The sequence below is a fragment of the Hipposideros armiger genome, unplaced genomic scaffold, assembly GCF_001890085.2.
Source record: "Hipposideros armiger isolate ML-2016 unplaced genomic scaffold, ASM189008v1 scaffold_723, whole genome shotgun sequence".
NCBI lineage: Eukaryota > Metazoa > Chordata > Mammalia > Chiroptera > Hipposideridae > Hipposideros > Hipposideros armiger.
Window position 1 is genome coordinate 584367 of NW_017732073.1, and position 15953 is coordinate 600319.

The following is a 15953-nucleotide window of genomic DNA, read 5'->3' on the forward strand; positions in this document are numbered from 1 at the left end:
ATATATATATATATATATATATATATATATATATATATATATATGTATATATAAATGGTTAAATAGGTAAGATAAATAATTAGTTGATTTGCACACATATTTCACGTACTCCTGTCTACACTTCTGAGTGAAGATTTTTCCACATTAAAGCTCAGGGCTGTATTTAGAAAATGCAACATTATGATATAATTATGCTATGCTTTGCTTTTTTTAATCCATACAACATAAGTGTTGCACTTATTGTCCCCAAATAAAGCAACTCATTCTGTGTCCTTTTCATGTCCCATCCTGATATATACCATAGTGACCAACTAGCGTATTTACGTGTTTATGAGAAAACTTAAGAGTTAATTATTTTGGCTGCATCATGAGTATTATTGTTCAAAACACTGGGGTAAAGAGTCATGATCCTACATTAAGATTAGTTTAGATTTAACATCTCACTCATGCTGTTCAATCAGTATTTGGGAAATCTACATGTAATACTTTATATTAAAAAAAGATGACAGAGGGACCCATGATAACATGAAATATCTTCTTGATTTAACTATATCTCTGAATTTTTCTAAAAACAATAATAATTACTACACCCATGAGAAAAAGTTGATACAGCATAATTCTTTGAAAAGCAGGCCTATCTTGTTGTTTCTTTAAACTAGAGTTATAAACAGGCTTCAATATATATCTCAATATTTCTTCTAAGCATCATACATGTTGCTAAATTATTGGAGAGATGAAGCTGGAGAGTGCTATTTTGGTTAGCTATGCAATTATTACACAGGCATTCAACATATTGTGGAGGGTACTGACATAGTTATTTGATAAGGAAGACACTTGCTTAGCGTAACATTTTACAGTACACAAAGTATACTCAGAGATATATCATAATTCGATTCGCAGGACAAATTGAGATGCTGGAAGTTTAGATATCTTTCTGTAGATGGTTCCCAATGGGGAGATGGTATATGAGCAGTCATGGAGCTAATATGGGAACTGTCAGCTCACTGAGGACAGGACGGTGGCTGGACACATGGGGGGCCCTGACTACTGAATTAATTGTTTCATTAAATCTGGGTTTAAATCTAGTGTTTTAGATCTCCAGTGCTTTCCTTACTACCAAACTATTATTACAATGTTCTGTACATATTTTAACAAATAGAGCCCGTGATAAATTTGTGGGCATAGAATACAGGACAAAAATAACCAAACAAATCAGCTCCTTCAGGGCTTAACTCTTCAATCTGCTTTGAGGATACAGGCTTATCGTTGTTATCTACTATATTTCCCACTTTGCTCAATCAATAATCAGCTTAGGAATCTCTCACCCCATAGGGCTTTGAAAAGAGTAGGTCCTATTAGAGGGGAATTCTGAAAGTATTCAGATTTATTTTTTAGGTTTTTTCAAAACCTTTTTTTTTTTTTTTAATGCTTTTGTAGTCAAGAGAAGAACAGGTGAGATAAAACAATGGTATTTGAGCCTCTGGGTCCAGACACAAAAACAGAGCCCCTGAAGTTGAATTTCACAGCGACTAGATACGAATTGAACCATATGTAAAGAAAGTCTCCTCTTTAGAGCTCTAATGCTGAGGCTGGAGGCAGACATAAGAGGCAGCCCGTGGCTTGCACCCCGCTGCAGGTAGCTTAACTACTTCAGTTTCATCCTTTGCGGTCCAACAAGGCTGACAAACTACACTGCAGTACAAGAAGCATCTCTCGGGCAATGATGCGTAAAGACAGAGGGATTTTTAGTCAATTGCAGGAATTAGGCTTTAATGCTTTTTACTAAAAGACTTCATACCCCAGATAGCTGACTGCTATCAGCTGAATCTTGGCAGGCAACAAGACTGCTGAAGCTGAAACCGGGAAGCTACGTTAAGCAGATTTCATGAAAGTACAAAATGCTTTACTTGTAAAGCTGCTTTTCTTTGTTGCAGTTCAACGTGTGTTTCTTTTTTCTTTCAATCGCTCAGTTTAGTCAACTCTCACTCTTTATCAAAATTCCTTTTAAAAATGTCCCTTAAAGAGCCAGAGAAGAGAAATAAGTGCTTACCTTATCAACGATAATTTTTTTTCTTAAAGAACAACCTTAAATATGTCAATTTAAGAGATTAAAAATGATCATGGTCCTAACAAAAACTACAAGACACACAGAAAGACATTAAATACTTTACCATTATTTGGAAGTTCTAGGGGGCTACAGACCCCATTTTTGGTTCTGTCTTTCGGGAAAGAGATCAGCTTTGCAACCAGTGATGCTGAGATGGGTTGCACTAGTAGAGAGGTGAGGTTTGATCGGTTTTGTCTAAAGCTTCCACCTGTATTCAAAAGAGAAAACAACAGAAGCCTTAGTCAAGTTAAATTAAAAACACTTGAAGAAAAAATTTTTGTAATAGGTATTTAAATTAAGTGGCAAGTTCACTTCAGTTTGTTTATTCTTTAGTTATACTCTGTTTACTTAATAAAAATGATTTGAAGTACTTCATAATAAAAATTCAGTCCAACTATTAATACTATTATGTATCCTAGTTAACGGCAGCAGATTGTACACATGTACTTACCTCCCTTCTCACTGAAGTGACAATAAAGGAATAAAAAAAGCATAAATTTACAGGGGCCAAGAGAATGAAAGAGACCATGGCAATGAGATTCTAGAAGCTGGAAAGCTGATGAGTAAGTATCAACTGATATAACAGACCAAGGAGACCAAAACCTAAGGCAGCAGATGGAGGAAACTGGAAAGCAAAACAATTTGTACCACAGAACTTAGAAAGGCATAGGGGTTGACAATACCAGGTGCCTAGTAAAGTCGGGGTAAAGGAGGGGCTAGAGTCAGGAGGATGTGATGGAATTCTGATTGTGAAGGGGTCTCTCCTCCTGAGCCCCTCACTCACCTAGTCAATGGGAACAGTGCCTGTCCCTCGGTCCATCCCTCCAGCAGAAAATAAAGTGGGACACTGAGCAGAGAGACAGCAGACACAGTGATGGGTGAGTCTCATACTTAAAATGGGATGGTGTTACAGTTGCTGAGACTCTCCAGATGATTTACTCTCTTGGCGCCCAGAATCCTCCCTTTAGCAGTTAGGGCAATAGAAGATTCACTTCTAGTAAATATGACAGGGTCAATGGAATATATATATATATATATATATGGGAAATCTGGAGGCCTACCAATAAAAAAAACTCACCTATGTTAAAATCCATAAGTCAATAAATTCTGCCCATATTTCATTCTTAAGTATGCACTCTCATCCGAGGACAAGGCTAAGAGGCCACACCCTCAGCAGATCTAGTGAGGCTAGGGATGGGGGGGTCAGAAGACTTGGGGAGGGAGGTCTCTGAGAAGATAAAAATAATGGAAATACCATATATGTATTGAGAGAACATTTACCGTGAGATCAGAGAGTTAGCAATTGAAGAGTTTCTAGATACACAGAAATTTATAAAATGAGAAAATTATTAGCTTCAAAGGGAGCAAAACATTTTTCAAGAAAGACATGTAACTGTCATAGGATGTGAATAATATTTACACAATCATAATAATATAAACAAGGACTTTTTAACACAAAATTGGCGTCATTCTATAGGAAAAAAGAGAAAAGGGAAAAAGCCAGGGTTTAGTGTACATGGAGAATTGTGAAAGAAAATTAAATCTTTATCTCCCATAGTAGTAAGTCGATATAATAGATAAAACTGAAATATAAATTTAAGTCTTAAACACACTATTGAGAGACTGAGAGATGAATATATACAGTAGGTGACAATTAAAAAGGTTAAAAGAAGTGAAGTATTTGTCTTTGGGAGACAGAGGGGAGAGAGCATGCAAGGAAGCATGGGGAAAGGGGACATTTTCATAAAGTAAGCTTTGTAGAAATATTTGACAATTTATACTCATCTGCATATTTGAGAAAATAAAATGTAAATAAAAAGGAAAAACAGCTATGATAACATGAGTAAGACAAACATACACAAGTACTCCAAGTAAAGAGAATGGAGAAAAAAAAACACTAAACTGTGCTTATGGAAAGAACTAACAGATACTTATTTAGTTTATATATTTATCCTGACTGAGAAAAGGAAATATACAATGGAATGAGTCTATCAGACAGCCAATAATGTTTACGAACACAGAGCTATATTTTTCAGAACTTTTATTAGAGAAAATAATTGCCAAAGGTTTTCTCAGAATTTAATTTGATAGGACCACAGGGGGTACAGAACTCTGTGATAGTGGCATCCAGGCTCCAGGAGGCAGATTATAAATGAGAAAATATGTTACAGAAGTGTTTCCTTAATTTATCAACAGGAAAACCACAAGGCTAAAAAATGATATCTAGCTTAGGCCTGTGGCAACCATAGAAGCCATGGCTTTCAAAAAATAAAAATGAAGATTCAAGCTTAGTATCAGTTTTGTTATATAAGCACACTGATGCCCTAGTAATTTAGTACCCCTTTTATACGGATATATGGCAGTGCATTTTAACCATGGTGTAGTTCTTTCCTTCCTAATCATTTTCAGGTTATAATACCGAGACTGGCTGTATAATTGGCAGGGCCCAGAGCACAGTGGCAATATGGAACTTCTTAGTCAAAAAGTATAAACATTTTCAACATAGCAATAGCAGAGCATTGCACCAAGTGTGGGTCCTTCTAAGTGGGGGCCCTGAGACTATACAGGTTGCATGCCCACGAACCAGGTCCTATTTCACACAGAAGATGCTAGTAGCTGTATAGCTTGCTGAGGACGACAGGGGGTTTTCAGACCACAAAGAAATTGCTCTCAGCCACAAGTGACTAGTGCTGAGTATGCTGCTCTAGGCTACACCTGGAGTCATAGTGATAAATATCTCAAGGCATAAACAGTGTGCTTCAGCACACCAGCTGGGAAGCCTTGGTATAGCCATCTCACTGTGCTTCTCCCAGCATGCAATTTCTTCCTCAGCCATGACCTTCAAAACTTTTACTATACATGAGACAATGAAATACACTGGTCCCTCCTTATCCATGGTTTCACTTTTCGAGGTTTCAGCTACCCACAGTCAACTGTGGTCTGAAAATATTAAATGGAAAACTCCAGATATAAAAAATTCATAAATTTTAAATTGTGCACTGTTCTGAGTGGCATAATGAAATCTCTCACCAACCCACTCACCACTGCCCAGGACATGACGCATCCTCTTGTACATCATATCCACACTGTATGCACTACTCATCTGCTAGTCACTTAGTAGCCATCTTGGTTAGCAGATCAGTTATCAGAGAGAGAGAGAGAGAGAGAGACCACATTCATTTAACTTTTCTTAAAGAGTATTGTTATCATGGTGCTATTATATTATTAGTTATTGTTAATCTCTTACTGTGTCTAATTTATAGATTAAACTTTATCATAGGTATGTATGTATAGCAAAATAAGATAGTATATATAGGGTTCAGTAACATCCATGACTTCAGGCATCCACTGGGGGTCTTGGAACATATCCCCTGAGGATGGGGGAGGTCTACTGTAGTATTTAGGAGAAACATGCAATCTGTTATTTTGAACTTTTTGTGGATGTTACGTGCTGACACATTCCCAACAGAAAATGAAACTTCTTAAAATGTTGTATGATTTGAACTCTCCCAAGTTGAAATATTCAACCCTTTAGCTTGCTGTGCAAAGCCCCTCACAATCTCAAACCCTATATTTTCAACATTATTTGCCATTCTTCCACTCCATACATCTTACACTAAAATTTAAGCTGTCCTCCTACATACTATGATTTATATCCTCTATGTTTCACTTAAGTCATTCCTTCCACTTCCCTTGCTCTACTTATGCATTGCACATGTCTAACTATCCACTTCCTTCAAGGCCCAACTCACAAGTCACTGTAAAGATTTCTCAGAAACCCTCAGCTCTATATGCTATATCGCTACCTTTTTTGCAGTGCCTGCCATTTCTAATTAACATTACCACTGGGTAAAAACACTTTGTATTTCCCTCTAAACCTTAAATTTCTTCAAGACAAGGACCAAGTCTTCTACCCCATTGTGTGATGCTCAATGCCTAGCACATTGCCAGGAACATGACAGGAGTTCAATAATTACAGGAAAAATAAAAGAATCACAATTCTATGAAAAATAGTTACAATGATTCTATTTTACTGTTTTCTGAATGCCTAGAAAATGGAGCAGAGATACAACTGAAAAATTATAATTCTATTAATCCCATGCTTGCTATATATTCCTGCTTTCTCCTGAGCTAATTACTCTCCCGCAGCAGGCATGTTACACAGATTTTCAAAACTCATACATCCCTATCAACTCACTGATTAACTTTGCTCTAAAGTTACTTGTGTGTGGGAGGGGGACATGGGGGGGTAAGTATTTCTATAAATAAAATCATTTGAGATATATTTACCTGTGAATAAAAAAAAATCAATAACTGGATTCCTTTTTTCTCTAAAATGCTCTATTAAGCATATGAAATAATGCATTTAAAAGTTAAATATGAGTGAACCCAAAACGATAATTGAACATCCCCAAATCTTTGATTTGTTGTGCTGCATGACTAATACACTTGCATTAGTTTTGAAATATCTGAAGTAAGTGGTTCATTAATTTTTCACCTTCAGCTTAATGGAAATTTGACAAGCAATTCAATTTTGAGAGCACATACTAAAAGCAGGACTTTACAGGACACTAAGTTTAAAATATAAAGTTTTTCTTTTTTCTTAAAAACGTGTTTACTGAAAAAAAAGCTTAGAGAACAATTTCATTTTCTTATATTATTAAGAGGCTTTGAATAAAAGCAAACACATGCAATTTTTATTCAACTATATTTTAAAACACATTTATTAACTATATGAATCCATTAGATATGGAATTAAAATCAGGAAGATTATATGCCTTGATGCAAAGGGTACCTTACAGAAAATGTTTTGACATTATATTTTAGCACTCTAACTTTTAGACTGCAGCATTTATATCATAACCTGTACATTGTGTATGCTCAGTAAAGACTGACTAATACTAACTGTTATTTTAGTAAATAGCTAGTTCTCTCTTCACTTTAGGTACCCTTTGTAATTCAGATAAAGATTCAAATTGATCCATCACATCAATAATCCAATCCCTGATACAACGCCACATGCATATAGTAAAAAAGAGGAAATTGGGTATATAGCTCCAAGTTTGACATCAACACTGACTCACTTTTTGAAAGATAACATATAAATAATTTCACTATGATATTTCCATCCCCACTACTATACCTGAACAACCAAGGTGCTGATTTACTGAAATAAAGAGTACATTAGCTCAGAGTTCGAGAGCCTGAACCACATGGGTGAAATGTAGAAGAAATGCGGTTAAAAATAAGTAAAATGTTTTCTAATTGTACAAATGTAACAGCTTTTGCATTATGCTTCTTCAAACTGTTAATAACCATGCCAATCATATCTGCTTATGTGTGTAAAGAAAACATGAACTCTGTTAGCTGCCAGCACTTTTGGGCACAATTTCTGAACTGAGGGATATAACTCAAGCCTCAGCACCTGACTCTGTGGGTGTGTATAAATACAAGACATGTGCTTCCTTTATAATCACTGTGTAGCCCTTGGACAAGCAACACTGACATGACCTGGGAACTCATTACAAATGCAGAACCTCAGGCTCGACCCCACACCTTCTGGATCAGAACCTGTAATCTAACAAGATCCCCTGGTGATTCATATGCACATTAGATAAGCACTGGCCTGAATCATATATTTTTCCACAGCGCAATTAACCATTTTTTTGTAGCAAAGAAGATATAAAAAACATGATGAAGGGGATGAAGAATAATAGACTGTGTTTGCTCATCTAACCCAGAATTAAAGATGACAGAGCCTTTGATTATGTCAATAAACCCCAAATCAATAGTTTTCTCAGAGTCTTCTTCAAAATCGAGAACAAGTCTGTTCATATGCTACTAAATACTAAATAAGAAGTTTAAATTAGACTGAGAGAATTTCTTTTTGTTTTTGCTCTTTCCTCAAAAATAAATTTGGTAATTCAAAGATCAAAATGATATTTAAAACACTATTTCAGTCATGAATAAATATTGTAATAGCTAACTGATTTGACTTCTTTTTTCTTTTCTATATCCTCAACTAGTATAATGAATTATAGGAAATGACTGACAAATGTAAAGCGTAAATACTTTGCCAGAGAACCAAGCAATCAGAGATTTTTAAAAGGAGAGATTTTGAAAACACATTCTGTGTCACATTTTAATGAAACATACCCAACTATCAAATGAACAAGTTGACATCAGTGATATTATCCCAGAATATTTTATTTAACTTTCTCCAGAGGACTGTCACTTTGACAGAAATCAGACCGTTACATAACTGGCGCAATTGTTGCTTCATTTTTATCTTAGCTCACTAAATTTACAGTTGTTTCCTTGAAATGACCAGTGCACTAAATTGCCCAATCATTTTGTTATCCTTGTAAATATCACTAGCTGATCCTTTATTATTTCAGTATCTCATAACCCGCTGGCTACAAATATCACCATCATCCCTCAAGCTAGTCAAATTCAGCTCTGTGTTGTTTAGGTTATTGTTAAAAATAAAATAATACTTAAATGTGTTTTGTGCTATGCTTTCTTCTCTGAGCTTTTCTGCACTCTCTGTCTATCTCTATGTGTATATATACATACACACACACATATACTCATGTATGCGAGGTCTGAAAAAGTCGCGAACTTGTTGCAACAATGTTGCTAATCTTTTTTGATATCAGAGTGATTATTCATAATGAATTTATACCAAATGGACAAATAGTTAACCAAGTTTACTATTTGGAAGTACTGAAAAGGCTGCATAAAAAGTTAGACGACCCGAACTTTTCACCAACAATTCATGACTCTTGCATCACGACAATGCAATAGCTTATACAGCACTGTCTGTGAGAGAGTTTTTAGCCAGTAAACAAATAACTGTATGGGAACACCCTCCCTGCTCACCTGATCTGTCCCCAATGACTTCTTTCTTTACCCTAAGATAAAGGAAATATTGAAAGGAAGACATTTTGATGACATTTAGGACATGAAGGGTAATACGATGACAGCTCTGATGGCCATTCCAGAAAAAGAGTTCCAAAATTGTTTTGAAGGGTGGACTAGGCACTGGCGTCAGCGCATAGTTTCCCAAGGGGAGTACTTTGAAGATGACCATAGTGATATTCAGCAATGAGGTATGTAGCACTATTTTCTAGGATGAGTTCGTGAACTTAATTGACAAACCTTGTATATTTTTTACCACATAGGATTTTTATTACATATAGTTATTCTCATAATTAAAATGAAATTTACTATTTCTTTAAATAACATATCTCCTGCCTCCCCTCAGTCTCATATAAATTGCAGGTTTAAACACTGGCTGATGCCAGTTTACTCAACTCTTAGATGTTACTTATTTTGGGAAGCTTAGTCCCTGTATGTGCTCCCGCATAGATTGTTGCTTACATATTTAATAAACTTTGCTCTGTTCTAATTTCCTTCTTACTTTCTGCTTACTGACCAGAGTGTAAGCTTCTTGGGGGCTCATCCACTGCTTATTTCCATGGCTTAGCACACTGTATAGTAAAAAGTAGTTGCTCAGTGACTGTTTTTGGGTGAATGATCATACCAATGTTCAAGTGAATAATTTCGTTTTATCTAATCAGAAGCCTAAAACTCATGACTCATGATATAAACTTGTAATCACAAAATCCTAAAAAGGAAGCTACAGTCTCATCTCCTCACTTCATTGATCCTGTCTTAAGTTAAAGCATCCTGCCATGTTCCTCAGTAAATATTATTTTAACGATTAGCTAATGTGTTGTAAAAAAACATTTACTTTTACTTTAAAGGAAGTAGAAAGTAACATACTCATTAGTAAAGCAAATGTCAATATATTCTGGTATTAAAAGAGCATACAGATTATGTAGAGTACAATTTTATTTTAAAAAGTAGTACAAAGGAAAAGTCTTTGTTACTATTTATGTTAATATTTACTCATTTATTTTGGGTTCTCCCTTTCTAATTAGCTTATTAAAAGGTATGGAACAGGATTATGACAGAGGCTCAAGAAGAGCTAGACCACTTTTCTGAAATTTAAAAATATTTTTGTTTTATGTTTAGATATATAAACTTGAGATTTATATCGGTAAATTGAAATTATTTGGGGCAAAGAACCTGAAAACATAAATTACCATCATTTTCTTCCCTCAAATGAATATGCCTTTATCTCTGTATATTTATGGCTATGCAGCCTTGGAATTTGTACTAAACTTGACAAATATTCAATTACAGAATAGTTTTTATTATTGTATTTAAAAGTTTTGATTAATAGAGAGGTGCTATGCTCGATTTTGGTCATTATACAGAACATAATCATAATATTTAATTATATTCATTGAAATCTGGTGTGTCCTATAATTAAGTTATTATTTATAGAATTATAAAAATGTATTTTTATAAATATTTTTAAATTTTCATGGCTTTAATCACATTACTATAATTACTTCAAAGACAAAGTACATTCATTTGTTTCAGGAAGATGATGGTCATGATTAATATGTGTTCTAAAAACATTTTTGTAGTCTGGCCCCTTCTACTCAAGAAACAGGCCTTCCTTTGACATAGGTTTTTATCTCATTGAATTTATATTTATGAATTTGCCATTTTATGTGAAAATTAACATGTACAACTGCAGTAGTAATAGTCAATACTGACAAATGCTTTTTTAATTCTGTTTCAGAAGAATTGGCTATATGAGAACAGATTCCCTATTTCATATAATTTTAAACATCTCTATTCTTTTGTATTCATCATTTGTCTATGCCAAGACCATTTCAGTCCCTAAAGCATTGCCAGAACGTGAATATTTGGAAATAAACCATAAACTATATCATAAGAAAAAGAAACTAAGAGAGAGATAAAATATCTAGTTGGTTCTTTACTTTGAAGAGAGTAGTCTAGATTCATAACTGGAATAGTTGGCCATCTGCACATTACATATATTATAAGCAAAGCAATCCTCTTGAGGGGCATTCCCCTGAGAACCTTCCATCTCAAACTTGAAGGGTATGAACATTGGAATGATTTGCAAAGTTTCTCGTTTTAGAGAAAGAGTAGTTTGCATTTTTTAAAAGATAGCAAATAAACCGTATGCATGTGTTTTGCTTGTTTTGTTTCATTGTTCTGAAAATACATAACCATTAATTTACAATAAAATTATTCGTACCAGACTGTAATGAGAATACACTATTTTAAGAAACTGATTAGAAGAACATGCCGAAAACCAGTGCTTTGTTTATAGATGTACTTATTTTTCAGTTGTTTTCTATTAAGACAAGTGGAAAATAATTAACACTTGCTTTCCTGATCTAGATGTTAGATTAAATGAGCTCTCACCATGAAAGTCTTCCCAACTCTTCATAGTGTCTTGTGTATTTTCTGTTTTGGGCATGGAAATGCTGACCCCTTAAGGGACACTGGTCTGGAGTCCAGGGACCAATGAATATCTGGTCCTTGCTCTGTCTCTAACTGGGAAGTGAATCTGGGAAAAATTTCATCTCTTTTATAGCCTTAAACTCATTATATATACAATGTCTAAGGATTCCCATTTCTAAGATTTTAATTCTAAATTTGTCCATGAATGATCATTTAAATAAACTCATAGTTTCCTCCCTAAAATGTGTTTCTAAATACCATCCAGTACTTTATAATCCTGACAGGAATTAATAGAAATCTTTCTCATTTTGATGTTGAAAGAGGCTGCTTGTATTTACATGGTTACATCTAAATTTTGGGTGAATATTCCACTCTAGTTACAGAAAAGTCACTCATATTTGGAATGGGTCATATGAAAGACTTTAATAAATTCCCCTCCTGGCTTATCAAATTCCTTTCAATATCATTAAAATTATTTTTCACTATTAATCACACATAGAATTGTGACTGAAAAAACAGCACTCCAGTACATTGCTGTAGTGATCGTGTATATTAGAAGATACACTCGGGGGAAAAAAGAAAAAGGACATTTTTAAACATGGGCCTTTGGGGGCAGGAGAGAATCCCCTCAGTTAATAAGCCCAGAACTGTTTGTGCATAGAAGCCTAGTTAGAAATATTCTATTAATAAGCTTTCTTCTGCATTTAGACATATGATAATTTTCTCACAGAAAAGCCCTATATAATTTGTTGAATGTAATTTAGAAATTTATTGAGCATGTATATTTCCTCAAAGTAGTTTAAGTAGTTTATAAAATGAGATCTAAGTTAAAAAAAAAGCACAAAAAAAACAAAAACCAACAAAAAACTAAAATAATGATTTGCTTATTTGCTTACTTTTTTCTATTTTCTTACTAAGGTAATGTTGTAGTGTATCGAAAGTTTACCTCACTAAATAGTAAGTCTTCTTTGAAGTCACAGCAAAGGCTGTAATGGCACAGTGTGAGGCAAGGCTATGTGGCTGTGCTCAGTGTAGTAGCCCAGTGAACAGGCAGGGTGCTCTTTAAGGATAGGAATGGTGTGTTTGTTAACTTTTGTGTGTAGGACTTCGTAATAGGACCAAGTAAGCTTTTCTACAATAATGAAGCTGGAACAAAATTCGAGATTATTCACTTTGCCCTAGCTTTTCTTTCTGGCTTCTTCATTGCATCTTCCTAACAATTCAGTGATGTAATATTATACCCTGCGCTACATATCAAGAATCTTTTGGATTGCTCTTAGTTAACATCGTGAATGTTTCTTAGAAGAGGTAGGCAATGAGTAAGATCTTAAATAACTGGAAAAGATAAAGTCCATAAAGTTATTCCAGAGCAAGAACAGGACCCTGTCTGTCAACTCTATTTCATTGCATATGTGGCAGTCGGTCTGGGATGGGAACAGGCAGTCCAGCAGAAGAGCTGGGAGGGGACGGAAGATCCAAACGTCTAGCTTCATGACCTATTCAGTGAATGACACAGTTTCAGAGTGGCCAGAAAACACAAGGTCTTTCACCAGGCAAATGAACCAGCAAGGCAAAAAGACTTCAGCAGGACTGAGGGAATATGTACACCACAAATAAGGGAGATACAGATATCTGTAAAGAATAGTGTTGAACTCAGTGGAAACAAAAATAAACTGCTAATGGGTGAGTGGCCTGGGAGTGGCCTGTGACTGGTTAGTGGTCAGAGCTTGGCTTCAAAAAGTGACTTTTCTTGACTCCTCCCAGGGAAATAAGAGATGCTTTAAAAGCAGTGGCTAAAGCCCTAAAGCACCATTACTAGACCTGTTCTCACACATCAATGGTGTGTGATCTTGGCATTGACAGAATTTTTTATACAACTTATATATTTCAAACTATATAAAAAGAAATGTGTATAAGGGAATTGATTCCAGGGAAAAGAATCCATGGGATTAAATGAGCGGTGGTAGGAAAATAAAGGTGTGAAAAAGAAACGTCAAGTAGCCATGGTTAACTGGAGATTATCATATTTGTTGTAGATTAAGGTAGATTTATAGAATCCTTATAGCGGTGGACCTTGGATCATAGATTAAATAGTGTGGAGAATATTAAGTAAGTACTGGGGACTTTTATATCACTTTTAACAGAGGATTGGTGCTGTGAAAGTAGATTTTAGAAATATTGATCTGAGGGTGATATGCAGAAAGGAACAGAACTGGAAAAGGGAATACAATGAAAACAAAAATAGGTTCCATTTGTGCCAGACACAAATCTTGGTGTTTGGCATGTTATCTCATTCCATTTTTATATTTTATACATAGTGATGCAACTTTTCAAACTAGTTATTGTTATCTCCATTTTACAAAAATAACTCCAAATCTCTGACACTTTCATATGGTTAAAATCACATGGCTCATAAGCAACAGAAGTGGGCCCAGAGTCTGCTTCTTTCAGACTCGAAAATTAAGGTTTTGATGTCAGTATTGTTACAAGCTATTGCAGTTTCTCACCAAGAAGTAACAGGTGCATGAACTAGGATATCTCTGGAAGCAGAAAGGTAAAGATCCATGTGAAAAGACTGGCAAATAAGAAAATATGAAATATTGCCATTTATGACAAAATGGATTATTATGCTAATCAAAATAAATCACACAAAAAGGTCGAGAACCATATGATTTCACTAATATGTGAGATATAAAACTGAAAACAAAGGGACAAGACAAACAAATAAAGAAACAAAAACTCACAGATACAGACAATAGTTTAGTGGTTACCAGAGGGTAAGTCGGGGAGGGGGGTGGTAGATGAGGGTAAAGGGTATCAAATATTGGGTTGTCGAAAAAGTCATGATTTGTTTTTTCTGTTTTTTGTTGCAAAAATGTGTCATGACTTTTCTGACAACCCAATATATGGTGATGGAAGAACTGACTCTGGGTGGTGAACAAACAATGTGATATACAGATGATGTATTACAGAATTGTACACTTGAAACCTGTGTAATTTTACTAACTATTATCACCCTAGTGAATTAAAAAAAAAATCCTGGCAAAAGAGAATTGTCAAGACTTGGGAACCCATTGAACAAAGTAGTAGCAATGAAGTAATAGGGTAAGCAATTAAGATCTCAATCCTGGATGTGTAGAGGGATGAAAGTTCTATTAACACAAATTCAGTAGGAAACTGTCTTGGAGGTAAAGGAGAGTCAGCATATTTTAAGTAATTACATTTAGCATTTCGTGTCATTGGCCAATTATTACTATTAACCTTTTACAGATAAAATAAAAAGTCCTTCTTGGTTAACCCCATCGGTTGTTTCCTGAACACTTTGTAAATACCTGCACAAGTAACTTCCTTTAAACTGCAGGCCATAAAGTGAGGACAAAAGCTGCCAAATACCTAGCTCACAGCAAGCTTCTAGGATTAATGAGAGTACCCATAAAGTGCTTTGAGCTCCACAGAGAATAGGTACAATATAAATGAGCCACATTATTTCAGTGACAAATACTATCCATATACTGTCCAGTAGAACTAAAACAAATGCAATCTCTTGTTGCTCCTTCTGGTCGTGCATATTGTCTTGCTGTCACCTCTTTTCATTCTTTTGAAGTTCCCATGGGAAAAAGAAATAAATAAACATTTCTGCCTCATGCCCAACGTGTGGAGTGTGCTGAGATACACAAATCAAACAGATAATAAGACAGTCCGTGTCCACTTTCTCATAGTGCCTTTAGTATAAAATGAACTAAAAACAGCAATGCACTTGCAAGGTTGCTTCAAAGAAAATATAAATCATATGAAAGCGAGATGGCTATTTTTAGAATGTGTTATGTTAAAGTCAAATTCATTTTTCAGTCCAAAAGAAGACAGTTAACTAGTTTCTGCATACATTCAGGATTTATTTCAGCTATTCAAAATTCTTTCAAGTTTCAATGAAAATGTCAATAACATGTTAGATTTATAAGATTCCATATTATAGTTATACAAACTATATTGCCCCATGTTGATATTAAAATTGAATAGTTCTCCATAAGCAATAAGGGATTATAAAAATGTTAACTAATGTCACACTATTGCCATATCATAATATATAGATTCAACAATCTAAATCTGTGTTTTAGTTATTAATAGAAAATGCATAGTCTTTAAAAATGTAATCACAACAAACTGTCATGAATCCACCTCTATGCTAATTTTATATGTTTAGCAATTTATATAATGCTGAGGTGTTAAAAAACAACAACAAAGAAAACCTCAGTGAGAAAATAATAATGTGTAGACAAAAATAAGTACAGTTATTAATTGAGCCTACCTCTGGATAAAAGAGATTTAAGTAAGATATAAGTAAGATAATATCTGTGAGACTCATTATACAAATGTTAGCTGGAAGACAAATTAGAGTTATATATAGTTAAAAACATGAATGGGAAGTAGAACAGAAATACGAAAAATTCTCTTTAATAGTGAAATTAAAATCTATAATTTCTGTATGGAATAC

The 15953-nt window shown here is 34.6% G+C and overlaps 1 protein-coding gene across 1 annotated transcript in view; it reads right to left on the minus strand.

Moving 5' to 3' along the window:
• Window positions 1–15953, minus strand: part of NAALADL2 (N-acetylated alpha-linked acidic dipeptidase like 2) — a gene marked incomplete at its 5' end in the record, with an annotated part of 708847 nt that overhangs the window by 352468 nt on the left and 340426 nt on the right. Inside the window, one exon of the mRNA XM_019627205.1 lies at window positions 2172–2315. Within this exon, the coding sequence (XP_019482750.1) occupies window positions 2172–2315 (144 nt within the window). The remainder of the gene's footprint in view (window positions 1–2171; window positions 2316–15953) is intronic.